This window comes from Phascolarctos cinereus, unplaced genomic scaffold, assembly GCF_003287225.1.
Source record: "Phascolarctos cinereus isolate Bilbo 61053 unplaced genomic scaffold, phaCin_HiC Scaffold_4;HRSCAF=312, whole genome shotgun sequence".
Taxonomy (NCBI): domain Eukaryota; kingdom Metazoa; phylum Chordata; class Mammalia; order Diprotodontia; family Phascolarctidae; genus Phascolarctos; species Phascolarctos cinereus.
The window spans coordinates 660644800-660662329 of record NW_027555847.1 but is presented as its reverse complement, the minus strand read 5'-3'; the positions used below and the strand labels follow the sequence as shown (position 1 = coordinate 660662329).

Sequence of the window (17530 nt, the reverse complement as noted above, 5' to 3'; positions counted from 1 at the left end):
TTTCTTCTTTATTAAATTAAATATTATTCCTTAATTAACAAACATATCTTTTTTCTCCTTCCTGCCTCCCCTCCTGGGGAGAGGGGAAGAAATAGAAAAACAAAACCTTTGTAACAAATATGCATAGTTAAGGCCATCAAATCCCCACATTGGCTGTGTCCAGAAATGTATGTCTCATTCAGGATTCGTTCCGAATCCTGAGTCCATCATCTCTCACTGTCCAGTCAAGAGGAGGGTAGCAGGCTTAATCATCAGTCCTCTGGAATAGTCATCGGTCATTACTTTGATCAGAGTTCTTAGGTCTTTCCAAGTTTATCAGCTTTTTGTTGTTATAGTAGAAATTGTTCTCCTGGTTCTGCTCACTTCACTCTGCATCAATTCATACAGATCTTCCCAGCTTTCTCCAAAATTGTCCATTTCATCATTTCTCACAGCACATATCCCGTTACATTCACGTACCATACTGGCAAGTCACCATTGACATGCCTGTGCATGACTGTGAAGGTGTATGCACAGGATGGCTGTAGCAGCAGAGGGAGGCAGCTGGTGGCTGGTAAATAATTCATCAGGACAGCTGATAGTGCCTCCCCAGGCCCGCCAGCCTGCTCTGGCTCAGGCCCCCCTCTCCCTTCCCTTCCCTCCCTACTTCCTTCCGCCCAAACCAGCCTGACCAGCTCTCCTGGTGCCCGCAGCAGCCCCCCCGGCCCCCACCTGTCGTCCCAACCTCTCCGGGCACCTGCTGCCCAGTTGGGCAGCCCAGCCCCACAAGCAAGATGGCCTTACAGAGCCAGGGTTTGCCCCCCAGTGGGTGGACCCCAGCAAATCCAATGTAAGTACCAGGGCTTGGGAGAGGGCACGGGAGTAGAGCAGCTCAAAGGTGTAGCTTACCTAGGCTGCACTGAACAGTTGGAGGGGGTGTGTTGTAGAAAGAACACTGGATTGGAAGTCAGAGGATGTGAATTTAAATTCCAGATTGACCACTGACTCAATGTGTGACCTTGGGCAAGTCACTCAACCCTGATGAACCCTTGTTCTCTCATCTGTAAAATGAGGGGCTAGGCTAGATAATTTTTCAAATCCCTTTGGCTCCAAATCTTGTGACCCCACCTAGCAAGGGGGCAGTTCCTCAGGCAAGCACCTGCCCCCTGGTGGAGGTCACAATCAGTCCCAGGCTCTGGGGCCCTGACAGAAGCAGGAATATTACAGCCCTGAGCTGCCATTTTAAAGGAGACAAATTCTGCAAACCCCGAGCACTCATTTGTCCCTGGGAAAAAGAGAGGACTCTCAGGCCCTCATTCTCCATGCCCTCCCCCTTTCTGGACTCTGATACAGACTATCCAGGAGTCACATGGGTCTTGGGGGCAAAGTCTGGGCTGGAGGTGGGAATGTAGCCCAGCATTGCAGGATAAGACCCTTTGAGAAGAGAGGTCAGTGAGGTGGGAGGGGAAACCCCCAGCCAGGGCCACTGGATTTCATGGGACTCCAAAGAGACCAGGAGCTAAACAGAAGTGTAGGAGGCATGAAAAACAGTATAGCAGGAAGAACCCTGAATTTTGGAGGGACAGAAACTATATTTGACTCTACACTTACTGGGTGTATGACAGGGGGCAAGTCATTACTTGTCTCTGGGCCTCTGTTTCCCCATTTATAAAAAGATGATCTTTACTCTTCATTGAAGCATTAAATCCTAGGAACTCTGAGTTACCCATGGGTTCATAGGGCCCCCCTGGTCCTCTTCTCCCCTCCCTTGACCCCTCAGGGGATACAGGGGAGGGCAAAGGGCCAGAGAGCTCCAGAGAGGCCTCCTCCAAGCCTGTCGAACCCCTGGATCTGCTACCTGCATTATTCACCATCTAGAAACTTAGTCGCTAAGCAACAGGGAACCTGATCACCCCAGCAGGGAACTGGCAGGGGTGATCAAGTCCCCAGGGGGAGTCTTATTGGGAGGGAGAGGGCCCCCCACTTGGACCTACCTAAAAGGAAAGGCAGCTCTTCTGAGAAGACCCACCCCCTTCTGCCTCAGGCGGCCCTACCCCCATATAACCTGGAGGAATGCAGCTAGGGACCCCATCCTGAGAAACAGTTTGATCTGATGGAAAGAACACCTGATTAGAGTCAAAAGACCTGGGTGTGGATTCCAGTTCTGCTCTTTACTGTTTGTGTGGCTTTGAGCAAGCCTCTTTTTTTAGGGGGCCTCATTTTCCCTCCTTGTAAAATGGGTGAGGTGAGTTGAACTAGGTTATCTAGAGCAAAGATTTTTGGCTTTTTTGTGTGTGTCTTGGACTCAACTTTTGGCAGCCTGATCCAGTCTAGGGACCCCTTTCTCAAAACAATGTTTTTAAATGCATAAGATAAATTGCATAGAATTACAAATAAAATCAATTTATTTCAATATATGAAATAAAGACATAATTTTCCCCTTCCAAGTTCCCCCCCTGAAATTTTTCTATGGCCCATCAACCCCAGATTATGAACCCCTGATCTAGAAGGCCTTTCCAGCTCCAAACTCCAAACACCCCCAAGGTGCCACCCTTCCTAAGGGAGCCAGGCAAAGACCCAGTGTCCTTTGTCCTCCAGAGCTCACTGGAAGGGATTCAGTCAGTGACTCTAGCATCCCTATGGACTATCCCCTGGAAGATCTAGCCGAGTTCTCAATCATGAAAATGAGTATGTATGCTGGAAGAATATGGGATTTTGAATCAAAAGGACCTGAGCTCAAATTCTGACTATTACTAACTGAATGACCTTGATCAAGTTGCTTAGCCTCAGTTTCCCCAACTATAAACTTGAGTGTTTGAATTAGATGACTTCTAAAGCCCCTTCCAGCTCTAAATCCTAGATGCCATAGGCTATGGACATTCCTAGAGAGAAGGGAATCCAGTCTCATCCCACCCTCCCCCACCCGCCAGGGTCAGAATCTACCCTGAAACCTTTAGCTTATAGGGGTAGGGGAACAAGCCATCTCTCCAAGTTGTCATGGTAACAGCAGAGATTTGGTTCCCTTGAGAGGAGGCAAGGGGATGTGTACAAATCCGAAAGCTTATCCTGTAAAAGCCAGTCAGTATAGAGGGGTAGCCCTCAGTGTCTACACTCCAGGAAGCAAACAGGTTGATATTACAAAGGCAATGGGGGTAGGGGGTAGGGCTCCTTAACCTTTAGGACTCTGAGCATCATGCCAGTGGTGTTCCTAAGACCCAAGAGTCCCGTAGAGTAGAAAGATCACTGTCCTTAAGATCAAAAGATTTTGAAGCCCTGGATTTATGTATTTACTGGCTGTGTTACCTTGGTGGATTCACCTCCTGACCTCAGTTTCTTTATCTGTGAAATTAGAGGATTGGACTAAATTATCTCTAAAGCTTTTTCCAATTCCAGTATTCTCCAATCAGAGGGTTATAGCCAGAATGAGCCTTGGAGTGATCCAACACACTTTCATCTGAGCACCTACTGGGTGCTGGGTGCTGTGTTGGGCACCAAGATGAAAAACAGTCCCTGACCTCAGAGAGCTTGCTTACATTCTCCTAGAGCGGTTCAACAAGTAAATCAGTCAGTCAGTCAGGCAACATTTATGAAGCCCTACTATGTGCCAGGCACTCTGTTAAGAGCTTGGGATACAAAGAGAGGCAAAAGGCAGTCCCTGCCTTCAAGGAGCTCATAGTCTAATGGGGGAGACCGCACACTGGCTATGTACAGATAAGCTCTCTACTGAATAAATTAGAAATAATAAGCAGAGGAAAGGCACTAGCACAAAGGGAATCTGGAAAGCTGTCCCGTAGAAGGTGAGATGTTAACTGGAAGTAAAAAAGAGAAGTGTGCACACGTTGAGAAGGAAGGATCCTAGGGACCCAGATTAAGAGATGGAAGGATTGGAGCAGGTAGGTGGTGCAGTGGATAGAGTACCGGTCCTGAAGTCAGGAGGACCTGAGTTCAAATCTGGACTCAGACCAAACACTTGACACTTACTAGCTGTGTGACGCTGGGTAAGTCACTTAACCCCAATTGCCTAAAAAAAAAAAAAAAGAGGGAGAGATAGAAGGGACCTCAGGGGTAATCTAATCCAAAAAATGTCAAAAAATGGAAACTGGGACCACTGAATGGTAGCATATAAGGATCCTTGAAGGTTGCATATTTACTTAGAAAACCAAGAATTAACATTATCTATGTTGTATTATATTTTTCTTTATTTTGTTCAGTATTTCCCAATTATATTTTAATCTGATTTGGCCAACTCTCAGAAGTGTTATGGGCCCTGTCTGGTCCAACCTCCTCTTTTTTTTTTTTAAATGAGGGACCTGAAGCCCAGAGAGGTTAAGGGACTTATCCAGCAAAACAGAGGGTAGTAAGTAAGAAAATCAGGATTCGAACAAAGGTCCTCTTATATCATATCCAGTGTTTTGTCCACTGTACCCCATTTCCTCACACCCAACAGAAACTGTACTGCTTGACTTTTGGGTTTCCCCCATAGGAGGTGGGTCATGAGCTGAGCCTTGAAGGAAAGTTGAGATTTTAAAAGATGATGTTAAAGAGGAAATGTCTTTCAGGCATTTGGGACAGGCTGAGCAGTGGCCCCAAGGATGGAGGGAGAATATCATGTAACAGGAATGCTCATTAAGCCAGTTTGGCTAAAACTTAAAGTGAATGAAAGGCAGTAATTAGAAATAAGCCTGGAAATGTAATCTGGGGGGGAAATTGTAAAAGGCTTTAAATGTCAGACTAAAAAGTTTGTATTTTATCTTAGAGGCAATAGGGAGCCACTGAAGAGCCTGGAAAAGAGAAATGTCCTGGTCAGATTTGAGCCTCAGTATATTATAACAATAATAATAATAACAAGCTTTTATATAGTGCTTTAAGGTTTTCAAAGTGCTTTAGAAATATTATCTCATTTGATCCTCAAAACAACCTTGGGAATCAGGTGCTATTATTATACTCATTTACAGACGAGGTTGTGATTTGCCTGGAGTCACAGAGCTAGTAAGTATCTGAGACTGGATTTGAACTCAGAACTTCCTAACTCCCAGTTCTGTGTGATATCCACTATGGCACATAACTAATGGTTGTTCTGTTGCTGTGGACATACTGGAAGCCACAAGTCCAATTAGGAGGCTGGTGCAATAGCCTAGATGAAAAGTGATGAAGGCCTGAACTAGTCATGGAAGTGGAAAGATGTTGACAGATATGAGAGAAGTTGTAGAAGTAGAAACAAGACTTGGCAACTAATTGTTGAAGGAGGATGAGGCAGGAAGGAAGAGTCAGGGATGCTACCGAAGTTATGAATCTGAATGACTTGAGGGAGGTGGTACCCTCAGTGGAAATAGGGAAGGAGGCAGGCTTAGGGGGAAGAGAATGAGTTTCTTTTGTGTTTTTGTATATGTCTGAAATGCCTGTGGGACATCTAGGCGGAGGTGTCCTTCAGGCAGTTGGTATGTGAGACTGAAGCTTAGATGAGAGACTAACGCTGGATATATGGAACTGGGAGTCACCAGTATAGAGTTAACTGAACCCATGGGAGGTGATGGAATCACTGAGAGAGAGGGGATAGAGAGAGAAAGAGTAGGACCCAGGACAGATCGTTGAAGGACATCAATGGTTAGGGATGGGATATGGATGATGACACAGGCAGAGGAAATGGAGAAGAAATCAAACAACCATGCTTGTTTTATTTTATTAATGTTTTATTGTTCCTTAAAAAAAAAAGACAAGGCAGTTAGGTGGCACAGTGCGCTGGGGTCAGGAGGACCTGAGTTCAAATCTGGCCTTAGACACTTACTAGCTGTTTGACCCTGGGCAAGTCACTTAACCCTGATTGCCTCCAAGAAAATAAAAATTTTTTAAAAAGAGATGGTCCTAAAACTCTCCCCCTCTCTAATAAAACACTCCTTTGTTACAAAGAAGTATATTTAGGCAAAATAAACATTAATCATATCTGATGCCATATGCCCTATTCTGCACCTTTTTACCCAATAGATGGATGGATGTTTCATCATCAGGTCACTGGAGTCAAGATTCGGTCATTTCATTGATCTAAGTTCTGATGTCATATAGTTCCTTTCCTTTCCATCATTGTGGGCATTGTGTATATTGTTTTGTTGGTTTTGTTTCCTCTGCTCTGCAACAGTACAAATAAGTCTCTCTAACTTTCTTGGAATTCCTTCCTTATTTTTTTGTCAGTTAATCAGGAAATAAGCATTTATTAAGCACTTACTGTGTACCAGGCAGTTTGGTAAATGATGGAAAGGAAGGCTCTCAAGGAGCTCACATTCTAATGGGGGAGACAACCTGTAAATTACTAGGTATATTATACACAGATGAAAGAGAGAGAGAGATGAAATATAATTTCTTTTTTAAATTTTTTATTAATTTATTTTGAATTATCAACAATCACTTCCATAAGCTTTTGAGTTTTGAATTTTTCTCCCCCTCTCTCCTCACCTCCTTTCCCAAGACAGGAACGCAATCTGATATAAGCTATACATACACATTCCTATTAAACATATTTTCAGATTAGTGATGTGGTAAGGAAGAATTAGAACCAATGGGAGGAACTACCAGAAAGAGGAAACAAAACACAACAGAAGAAAAAAATAGCAAATAATATGCTTCAATCTACATTCCAACTCCATAGTTCTTTCTTCTTTGTGGATAGCATTTTCCATCACGAGGCCTTTGGAGATGTATTAGATGCTTGTACTGCTGAGAAGGGCTAAATTTATCAATATTAGTCATCGTACAACGTGGCTGTTATTGTATACAATGTTCTCCTGGTTCTGCTCCCTTCACTCAGCATCAGAGCAAACAAGTCTTTCCAGGTTTTTCTGAAGTCATCCTGCTCATCATTTCTTACAGCACAGTAGTATTCCATTACATTCATATACCACACAGCTTGTTCAGCCATTCCCCAGTTGATGGGCATCCCCTCAATTTCCAATTCTTTGCCACCACAAAAAGAGTTGCTATAAATATTTTTGTACATGGGGGTCCTTTTCCCATTTGTATGATCTCTCTGGGATATAGCCCTAGAAGTGCTATTGCTGGGTCAAAAGGTATGCACATTTTTATAGCCCTTTGGGCATAGTTCCAAATTGCTCTCCAAAATGGTTGGATCATTTCACAACTCCACCAACAATGCATTAATGTCCCAATTTTCACACATCTTCTCCAACATTTATCATTTTCCTGTTTTGTCATGTTGGTCAATCTGATAGCTGTGATGTGGTACCTCAGAGTTCTTTTGATTTGCATTTTTCTAATCAATAGTGATTTAGAGCATTTTTTCATATGACTATAAATGGCTTTAATTTCTTCATCTGAGAACTGCCTGTTCATATCCTTTGACCATTTATCAGTTGGGGAATGACTTGTATTCTTATAAATTTGACTTAATTCTCTATATATTTTAGAAATGAGGCCCTTATCAGAGAGACTGGTTGTAAAAATTGTTTCCCAGCTTTCTGTTTCCATTCTAATCTTGGTTTCATTGGCTTTGTTTGTGCAAAAACTTTTCAATTGAACATAATCAAACTTATCCATTTTGCTTTTCATAATGTTCTCTATCTCCTGTTTGATCATGAATTCTTCTGTTCTCCATAAATCTTATAGGTAAACTATTCCTTGCTCTCCCAGTTTACTTATAGTATCAGCCTTTATATCTAAATCATGAACCCATTTTGACTTTATTTTGGTATATGATGTGAGATTTTGATCTATGCCTAGTTTTGAAATATAATTTCAGGGAAGAATGCCCTTGTAACTGGGGAGGATCAGAAAAGGCCTGCTACAGAAAGTGAGATTGAAGCTGAGCCTTAAAGGAAGCCAGGGAAGTTAGGAGGCAGAGGTAGGAGGAAGGTCACTCTAGACTCAGGATACAGTAAGTAAAAAGATAGAGGGTGAGGAGATGGAGTGTATTATGGAGAGAAGAGCATGAAGGCCTATGTAGCTGTATTGTAGTGTATGTGGAGGGGAATAAAGTGGAAGAAGTATAGAAATAGAGGAAGGGGCCATATTGGGAAGAGCTTTAAATGTCAGAGGACTCTATGTTTGATCCTGAAGGTAACAGGGAGCCTCTGGAATTTATTGTATAGATGGGCAACTAGGTGGCACAGCAGATAGAGTGGCAGGCCTGGAATCGGGAAGACTCATCTTCACAAGTTCAACCCAGCCTCAGACACTTACTAGCTGTGTGACTCTGGCTAAGTCATTTAACCCCTTTTGACTCAGTTTCCTCATCTGTAAAATGAGTTAGAGAAGGAAATGGCAAACCACTCCAGTATCTTTGTCATGAAGAGTCAGACACAACTGAACAACAAAGTGCTTTAGGAAAACCACTTTGGCAACTGCGTGGAGGATGGCTTGGAGCAAGGAGACTTGCTGCAGGAAGACCAAGGCTATTGTAGCAGCCCCCATTAGAAGCCTGTACCAGGATAATGGTTGTGGGAGTGAAGAGAGAGGACATACACAAGAAATATGAAGGCAGCAATGACAGGATTTGACAACAGATTGGATGTGTGGGATCAATGAGAATAAGTCTGGGATGACACATAGCAAGGTAGCCTATGTGACTGGGAGGACAGTGGTACCCCTGACAGTAACAGAGAAGTCTGAAAGAAGAGAGAGTTAGGGGAGGTGATGAACTCTGTTTTAGGCATTTGGGGTTTGAGATGCCTATGGAATATCCAATTCAAGATGTCTAGAAGGCAGTTGGTAGTTGGAACTGTGTGACTGTAGCTCAGCAAAAAGACTAGGAAGGGATGGATATATAGATCTGAAAATCATCTGTATAAATAGGATCGTTGAACTCATGGGAGCTGATGAATTTTCCAAATGAGAAAGAATAGAGTGAAAGGAGAATAGAGCCCAGGACAAAGACTTGGGAGACACTCATGCTTGGTGAGTGTGATGATGAATAATCAGGAAAGGGTCAGTGATTAGAGAGATAGAAGGCAAACCAGGAGAGAGGTCTATGAGGAAAGCCCAGAAAAAAAGAGACTCTCTAGCAGGTGATCCACAATATCAAAGATTGCAGAGAAGTCAGGAAGGATATGTCGAGAAAAGGCAGATTTGGCAAATTCATTTCTTTGGTGAGAATAGTTTCAGCAGAATGAAGAGGTCTGAAGACAGAATGCAGAGGGTGTAGAAGAGTGAGAAACAAGAGGAAGTAGAAGCACCAAGAAAAGGGGAAGATATATATAAGATGAAAGCTGATGGGCATGGTATGATCTTATGAGAGTTTAATAAGGATGGGGGTGTATTTGTAAGCAGCAGGGGAAGAACCAGTAGATAGGAAGATATTGAACATAAGAGAGACTGGAGATGATGGGGGAGGAGGCAATTTGCTGGAGAAGTAGGTAGAGGACAGGATCAAGGGTGCATGTAGAGGGGTTGATCTTGGCAAAGCAAAGGGCCACCTTTTCATTCAAGATTAGAGTAAAAGAATGAGATAGTAGGGGGAAGATATATCAGTAAGGTGAGATGAGAAGGAAGATAGAAAGGGAAGATGTCAGCAAATATCTTCAATTTTTTCTTATGGCACAAAAATATTCCATTACATTCCTATATTACCACATTCATCTATTTCCCCAATGAATGAGCATCCACTTTGTTTCTCGTTTTTAACTAACACAAAAGGGCTGCTATAATTATCTTGTTATATATAGGACTTTTCCCTCTGTCTTTGACTTCCTTGTGGTATATACTATACCTGGTAGTGATATTGCTGGGTCAAAGACTATCAGTTTAGTCATTTTTTTCTTCAATTCAATCCCACAAACATTTATTGATGTTTTTAAAATAAATTTTGATATCTTTTGTTTTTATAACACTTATATCTCCCAAGATGTCCCCTACCTCTTCCCAGTTATCCTTTATAACAGAGCATTAAAAAAAAAAAAGAGGAGGGGGGAAATACAGCAAAATAAGCCCTTAAATTTAAAAAAAAGTGTAATAATCATCTGGAGTGTTCCACACCCATAGCCTCCTACCTCTACAAAGAAGGGAGTGAGATACATTCTCATATCTCTTTTTTTCAGTCAAGCTTGATTAATTTCATTGCATTTAATTTCAATGGTTCTGTTGCTGATCTTTTCATTAACATGCTTTTAGTTATTGTATATATTGTTTTCTTGGCTCTACTTACTTCATTTTGCATCATTTCCTATAAGTCTTTCCATCTTTCTCTATATTCATCATAGGCATAATTTCTTACAGCATGCTAATATTCTCTTAGCATTGTGTACCACCATTAGTCTAATCATTCTCCAAACCTTGGACATCTACTTCGTTTCCAATCCTTTGCTATCCTACAAAAAGTGCTCTGATAAACATTTTGATGTCAATGGGGCCATTCTTTTTGTTATTGATCTCTTTGGGGCATATACCTAATAGTGCAATCTCTGAGTCCAAGGTGTAGACATTCTGGTGACTTTCTTACGATTTTTCTTTTTTCTTTTTTTTTTTGGCTAGACAATGGGGTTAAGTGACTTGCCCAGGGTCACACAGCTAGTAAGTGTTATGTGTCTGAGGACGGGTTTGAACTCAGGTACTCCTGAATTCAGGGCCGGTGCTCTATCCACTGCGACACCTAGCTGCCCCACAATTTTTCCAAATTGCTTTTTCCCAACTGCCTAGACCACTTCACAGCTCCACCAACAATGTATAGTGTGCCTGTCTTTCCACACAACCCCTCTAACTTTAACTATTTCCATCTTTTGTTTTCTTTGACAATTAGGTGCGAAAAGAAAGTTCAAGAGTTCTTTTGCTTTGCATTTTTCTTATTGGTAGTGAGTTGGAATGTGTTTTTTTTTAAATGTGGTTTGTTGATATTTCTTCATTTTTCTAAAGGAAGAAACTGATGCTTAAAAAGTTTAAGTAAATTGCTCAACATCACACCCTGTATTAGAGCAGGGATTTGGGACTAGGTTCTGTGACCCTCCCTCCACCCCATCCAATGCTCTTTGTACTATATATTGCCCTTCCCGCCTGGAGCTCTGACCAGGGTTACAGATCGACGCCTCAGATCTCCATTCTCAAGTTCCAAAGACACTCATTGGCCAGGTAGGGGAAAACAGTCAAGGCAACCTTGGCTAGTTCCTGGGCACCCTGAGCAGGGCCAGGACTCAGCAGTGATGTCATTCAGCTACGGGGAAAGGGTAGGGGTTGAGGGCATGAAACTCTCCCATCTTCCACCTCTGGTCTCCTCCCACTTTCCCCCAACCTCGCCTCTATTTTCTCCCTATCTCTTTGCAGGCCCATGGTCGAGAGCGCCCTCTACCGTCAGCGGCTGGAGGTCATTGCTGTAAGTGACCGAACGCTCTCCGGTCCCTCCCGGAGGCTTCGGGGACCGTTCGAACCCCGCTCTATGCTCCCCTCAGCGAAACCTGCCGCCAGCCCTGAGCCTGGGACTGCAGCCTCTGCCCGCGCCCCGTCCCTATTCCCATTCCCACGGAGCTCTGCTCCCCATTCCCTCCTGGGGGGAGTGGGCTGAGGCTGGACGGACTCACCTCTGGAGTGAGTGAGCGAGCAGTGCCTCCGGAGCTAAAGTGCCCTCCACCTCCCAATTCCCCAAACCTCCATCTCCTTTCTTCCAATTTCCTATTTCTCTTTCCTGTCCCCCCAATATCCTATGTCTCCATACCTCGATCCTCCCATTTCATACTTCCAAGTTCCCTGTCCCCAGTTCCTCACCTCCTGTTTCCTTTTCCCCAAAATCCATCTCATGTCTTGTCCGAATCGTGTCTCTCCATCCTGACACCCAAACTCCCGTATTCCCACGCCTTGATTAGCCCGTCCTCTCAAATCCTCCTCACCCTGCCGCCCAGTCCCCCATCTATCTATACCCTACTTTGTTCATTCCCCCCGTTCCTGTGCTCTCCATCTCTCTGTCCCCATTTCTTCTGTGAAGGACCTATTCACAATCTCACCACTCCCTTCTCTCCATCCTCCTGTGCTCATCACCATATTTCCTTTTCCCTGACCCGTTCCTTATCTCCCCATCCCCTGAGCTGCATTTCCCCCAGTTCTCTGTTCCTCATTCTCTCCTTTTCTTCATCCCCACACCATCCTTGTCCCCCCATCCCCCGTTTCCATCTTCTCAGTCTCCCGCCTCTGGCAGAGAGCCGCAGGATCCGGCCCCGGGGCGCGGCCAGCACCACCCCTTCCCCTGTCCCTCACCCCCGCCCTTCCTAGAACTGCTGAGTCAGCGCCTCCCAGACCACCCCCTCTTTCCCCGCACCCACAGCAGGTCTCAGCTCCAGACTGTAGAGGGTAGGGGGTGGGGGTCTTTCCCCACTCCACCTCTTCCCAGAACCCGAGTAGGACTTCCCTATACCCTATCCTGCCCCTCCCTCGCCCTCAGCTCTAGGCATCTCGGTTGCAGGCATCCCAGGGGAGCCCCTCAAAGACAGAGAGAAAGGAGAGAGCCCGAGAGAGAGGCGCAGGCTGGAGCGATCCCCCTGTCCTGTTTCCGCTGGTTTGGCCAGGCTGGGCTCTGCTAGGCTCCACGGGTCTGAGATGGGCTAGACTAGGCTGGGCTCTCTCCCTCCTAGCCTGGACGGGGTTGGGTTGGGCTTTCTTCTGGTCTAGGCTGGGTTGGGCAGGGTTGGACTTCGCTGGGCCGCCACAGCCCCGACTTGCTTCGCTCTGACCAGGAGAAGCGGCGGCTTCAAGAACAGATTTGCGGAGCGCGGAGGGAGCTAGAGGAAGAAAAATTAAGAGTGCAGCGACTAAAGGTGGGAAGAGTCCTGATGATGCCCGGTCTGAGGACATCCAGGGAAGGAGGGCAATAGTGGAATGTCCCTACCTTAGCGGGGTCAATGAGGGAGGGCATCCATGGTGAGAGCAGAAGAAAAAGGGCTGTCCCTGTGGGAGGGGGAAGTGGGAGAGGAGGTGTGTCCCGGTCTAGGGTTGGGGCATTTGGGGAAGGGTCTGTGGGTGGGGGTAATCCGTCCCAGTCTCGGAGGGTGGGGTGGCTTGTCCAGTGTTTGGCTGGGTTCTCACCTTCCTTCTTGCCCTTCCCCAAGAGGAAGTCCCTTCGGGAGCGATGGCTGATGGATGGGACAGCTGAGGGACCCGAGGGCGCTGAGCCAGAGGCGGATCCCCATTCCCCTCAGGGCCAGGCCCAGGCCAGAATCCAACACTTGGAAGACAGTCTGTTCACGTAAGGGGCAGGGGGGGAGGGCTCTGTAATTAATTGCCCACCTGGCCCTTGGATTCCTGTTCACAACTGGGCCCTGCCCCTTTCTATAGTAGATCAGAAATATTCTGAATCATTGAACTATAATGAGAGGATGTGGGCTGGGAGCCAGCTTTGCTACTGACTACCTTGGGCAAGTCCCTTTCCTTTTCTTTTCCTTCCCTTCCCTTCCCTCCTGTCCCCTCCTGTCCCCTCCCCTTCTCTTCTCTTCCCTTCCTTTTTTCCTTCTCTACTCTTCCCTCCCCTCCCCTCCCCTTCCCCCTTCCTTCCCTTTCCACTCCTACCCTTCCATTCCTTTTCTTTTCCTTCCCTTCCCTCCCCTCCCCCTCCCCTTCCCTTCTCTTTCTTCCCTTCCTTTTTCCTTCTCTACTCTTCCCTTCCTTTTCCTCCCCTTCCCCCTTCCTTCTCTTTCCACTCCTACCTTTCCATTCCTTTTCCTTCCTTACCCTTCCCTTCCCTTTGCCTCAGTTCCCTCATCTTCAAAATGAATAGTTGGATTAGATGACCTCTCAGGGCCATTCATGAGCCTATGAAGGCAGGCCATCTGAGGCTTGGCCCTGGGATGCTGGGAGGGGAGGCTGGACACTTGGGTCCCAATTGTTGGAGGGGTGAAAGTTGGGAAACCAGATTCCTGGCTTCTAGCAGCAACCTCTTCCCCAGACTCCAGTCACAACTCCAGTTACTACAGAGTGCTTCAACAGGTGCCCAGCACAAGACTTCTGCCTGGCCCACCTGGCGACGACAGGTGAGAAGGAACAGGATGTAAAACATGTGTATTCTTTTGAGGGAAGAGAAAAGGGGTAAAATATCCTGGGTGTCTGCTAGACTGTGCTCTTTGAACAGTAGTGAATAGGTAGAGTGGAAAGAGCACTGGATTTGATTCTCCCACCAGTAGCTGTGTGACTTTAGGCAAATTGTTTCCCCTCTCTTAGCCTCAGCTTTCCAACCTGTAAAATTCATGGGATGATCAGGAACCACAAAGATCTAACTAAGCTAGAAAGGTGGGTAGAGAGAAATATAAAATCTTGCACTTAGGTTAAAAAAATCAACTTCAAAAGTACAAGACAGAGGAAGCAGGGAAGCAGGATAATAGTTTATCAGAAAAAAAAAATCTAGAGGCTTTAGTGCATGGCAGGGTAAAGACTAGTCAACAGGGAGGTCCAGCCACCAAAAGAGCTGATGTGATTTGGGTTCCACCAAGAGAGACAGAGTGTCTAGGAACAAGATAGTCCTACTCTACTCTGCCCTGTTCAGATTACAGTGTTTCAGTTCTGAGTAATGAATTTTAGGAAGGTCATTGATAAACTCTATATCACCCAGAGAAGAGCAACCAAGATGGTGAAGGGGCCCCAAGATAATACAATATAAAGACTGCTTGAAAGAACTGGGATGTTTACTCCAGAGAACAAGAGATCTAAATGATGTGCTATTTGGTGGTTAACAACCAGTTCTCCAACTGTATGTGTATACATATACACATACATACATGTATATAGGCACTACCTACAACTCTTAATTTTAATCTGAATTATGAACATTTCTCCATCATTTTCTTGAGACTAGACATCAACAGAACAATAAATCAATCCCTGATTTGTAACATTTGCTGATTTCCGAGGTGCAAATGTTCATGCTGAAAATTTAACAATTAGCTTTCTAGTTGCACTGGCACCAGAATCTCTTTGCAGGTATGGGGTCTTCAAGTACTTGAAAGTCGGTTGGTCACATGGAGAAGGCATTAGACTTGTTCTGATTTAGCCCTGGAAGACAGAGGTAGACGAAATGGGAGAAGATTGTAGAGAGGCAGATCGCAGCTCAAATGTCAGGAAAAACCTTCCTAGCAATCAGTTATTTAGAAGTGAAATGAGCTGCCTCCGAGAGGCAGATTGACACTCACTAGGGATCTTCAAAGACTGAATGACTATTTCTTAGAGATGATATAGGAGGAATTCCTAGTCAGAGCTGCCTATTCTCCCCTCCCCATCTCACATCACTTGGACATCTTCCCCCATTCTCTCCTCCTTCATCCCTTTCTCACATGAAGAGATCACCTTTCCCCTTTCCAAGGCACAAGTAATCTCAGCACATCCTATCTTCTCCAGCAGAATCCCCCCTTTATCATCCCCAGTCCTTCACTAATCTTCAGTCTTTCCCTGTCTACTAGTGGCTTCTCTGCCATCTACAAATACACTGAGTTCTCCTCCATCCTTAAAAAGCCCTCAGCTTGATGTGCCCATCTCTTCTCTCATCTTATATTTCTCCTTCCTTCCATGGCTAAACTAAAGAAAGCTGTTCACAATTACTGGCTCCACTTCCTCTCCTCTCATTCTCTTTTAAACTCTGCAGTCTGGCTTCTGATCTCCTCATTCAACTGAAACTGCTTTCTCTAAAGTGACCACAGTGACTTTTTAATTGCCAATTAAAGTATTCCCAGAATGCTCTTGCTACTTGTCCCCATATCTCCAGGCTTCATTCAAGTCTCAGGCAAAATTCCACCTTCTTCAAAAAGTCAAGGAAAAAAAAACACAAAAAAAGTCTTTCCCCATCTCTCTCAATATTAGTGCCTTCCTTCTGAGATTACCTCCAATTTACCCTATATATTGGCTACAAATGGGACAGCGAGGTCACTCAGTGGATTGAGTGCAGGAATATGAATCGGGAAAACCTGAGTTTGACTCTTGCCTCAGACAATTACTAGCTGTGTGACTTACGCAAGTCACCTAACCCCTTTCAGCTTCATTTTTCTCATCTGTAAAATGGGTATAATAAAAGCACCTATCTTTCAGGCTTGTTGTAAGGATCAAATGAGGTAACATGCATAAAAGTGCTTTGCAAACCTTAAAGTGCTACATAAATGCTAGCTATAGATTTTGTGTGTATATATTTTGTTTGTGGGTGAGCTAATGTGAGCTCCTTGAGGGAAAGAACTGTATTTTTGTCTTTTGTTGTATTCCTAGTGTGTGATGCACTGCCTGGAACAGAGTAAGCACTTGGCAAATGCTTGTTAACTTGACTCCTCTGGAGGTCTCTTCAAACAGAGATTCTGTGGCACTGACCACAAAGATCCCCTCCAGCTGTAGGTCCTATGGACTGATTCAAAGTCTAGCCAATGTCCTCATGCACAGGTCAGATCAGCAAGAGATTCAGAAAGGGCTACAGGAGTCAGAGAACGGAAGGGTCATTGTGTAGGTCAGGGAAGATTGTGGGCAATCAATCAACAAGCCTTATTGAGTGTCTACTACGTGCCAAGCACAGGGCTAAGTGCTGGAGATGAAAAGACAAAATTATCTGTGCCCTTATGAAACTTGCAACCTGATTTGGGGAACAACAGGTAAAGATATAAATGCCTACAGATATTGACAAAATGAAAACGAGGTAGGTCTGGCAGGGAGAGCACTCATACCCAGGAGAATCAGAATGTCATCATGTGGGAGGCCATGCTTGGGCTGAGTTTTGAGAAGCTGGCCAGCTAATAAGCATCTATTACTAAGCACTATACTAAGTGCTAGGGATAGAAAGAAAGCTGGGACTTAACATGGTCCTTGGAAGGCAGAGAGGGCTTGATCTTTAAGGCATCTTTAAGGTTCTAAGTCCTTCATATGGATAGGCAGAAGTAGTAAGTCAGAGTAGAAAGAACCCAGGACTTAGAGACTGAGGACCTGAGTTCAAGTCCTGACTGCCATTCATAATCTGTGTGGCCTTGGACAGTCCTCTCTCTGGATTTCAGTTTCTTTACCTATAAAAGGAAGAAGTTAGGTTAGATGACATCTAAGCCATCTAAGTGCTCTGTGTGTGTGTGTGTGTGTCTGTCTGTCTGTCTCTCTGTCTGTCTCTGTGTCTCTGTATGTGTGTGTGTGTGTGTCTCTCTGTCTTGGTCTCTCTCTCTCTCTCTCTCTCTCTCTCTCTCTCTCTCTCTCTCTCTCTCTCTCTCTCTCTCTGTCTTTCTGTCTTTCTGTCTCTCTCTGTGTCTCTCACTCTCTGACTCTATAGATCAAAGACACTTGGTAAGTTAGAGAGAACACCAAAACCAGTGTGTCTGGACCAGAAGCTTAGTGTATGAAATCAGGGAGGGATGCTGGAAAGATAGGTTGAACCCAGATGATGGAGGTCCTTGAATGCCAGGATGTGGGGTTTGAATTTTATCTCAGAGGCAGTGGAGAGCCATGAAAGACAGTCATTATCAAAATAAGGCTCTAGCAAGATGAGCCTAGTGATCTCAATAGGAAGAATTGGAAGAGAAGAAACTGGAGAGAGATGAATTAAGAGGCAGTTACCAATGGTTTAAGTGAGGGGAGATGAAGTCCAGAATTAGGAGGAAGGAGGAACCAGGGGGAGAGACCAAGTTTAACT

The 17530-nt window shown here is 44.8% G+C and overlaps 2 protein-coding genes across 5 annotated transcripts in view; one reads left to right on the top strand and one right to left on the bottom strand.

Moving 5' to 3' along the window:
* The first annotated feature begins 663 nt into the window (after nucleotides 1-663).
* The window catches only part of PALM3 (paralemmin 3), a 20636-nt gene continuing 3769 nt past the window's right edge, over nucleotides 664-17530 (top strand). Inside the window, exons 1-5 of one of the 4 annotated variants that reach the window (XM_020995048.2) lie at nucleotides 664-829; nucleotides 11236-11284; nucleotides 12636-12716; nucleotides 13008-13144; nucleotides 13841-13925. In XM_020995048.2, coding sequence (XP_020850707.1) covers nucleotides 774-829; nucleotides 11236-11284; nucleotides 12636-12716; nucleotides 13008-13144; nucleotides 13841-13925 — 408 coding nt within the window. In that variant the 5' untranslated portion in view covers nucleotides 664-773. Of the gene's footprint in view, nucleotides 830-11235; nucleotides 11285-12129; nucleotides 12300-12635; nucleotides 12717-13007; nucleotides 13145-13840; nucleotides 13926-17530 lie in introns of those variants that run through there. The other 3 variants (XM_078153936.1, XM_078153937.1, XM_078153935.1) reach the window with 3 other exon arrangements.
* IL27RA (interleukin 27 receptor subunit alpha) overlaps nucleotides 14556-17530 on the bottom strand; it is a 22671-nt gene continuing 19696 nt past the window's right edge. Inside the window, exon 14 of the transcript XR_013486397.1 lies at nucleotides 14556-14940. The gene's annotated coding sequence lies outside the window, so the exon portion shown is untranslated. The remainder of the gene's footprint in view (nucleotides 14941-17530) is intronic.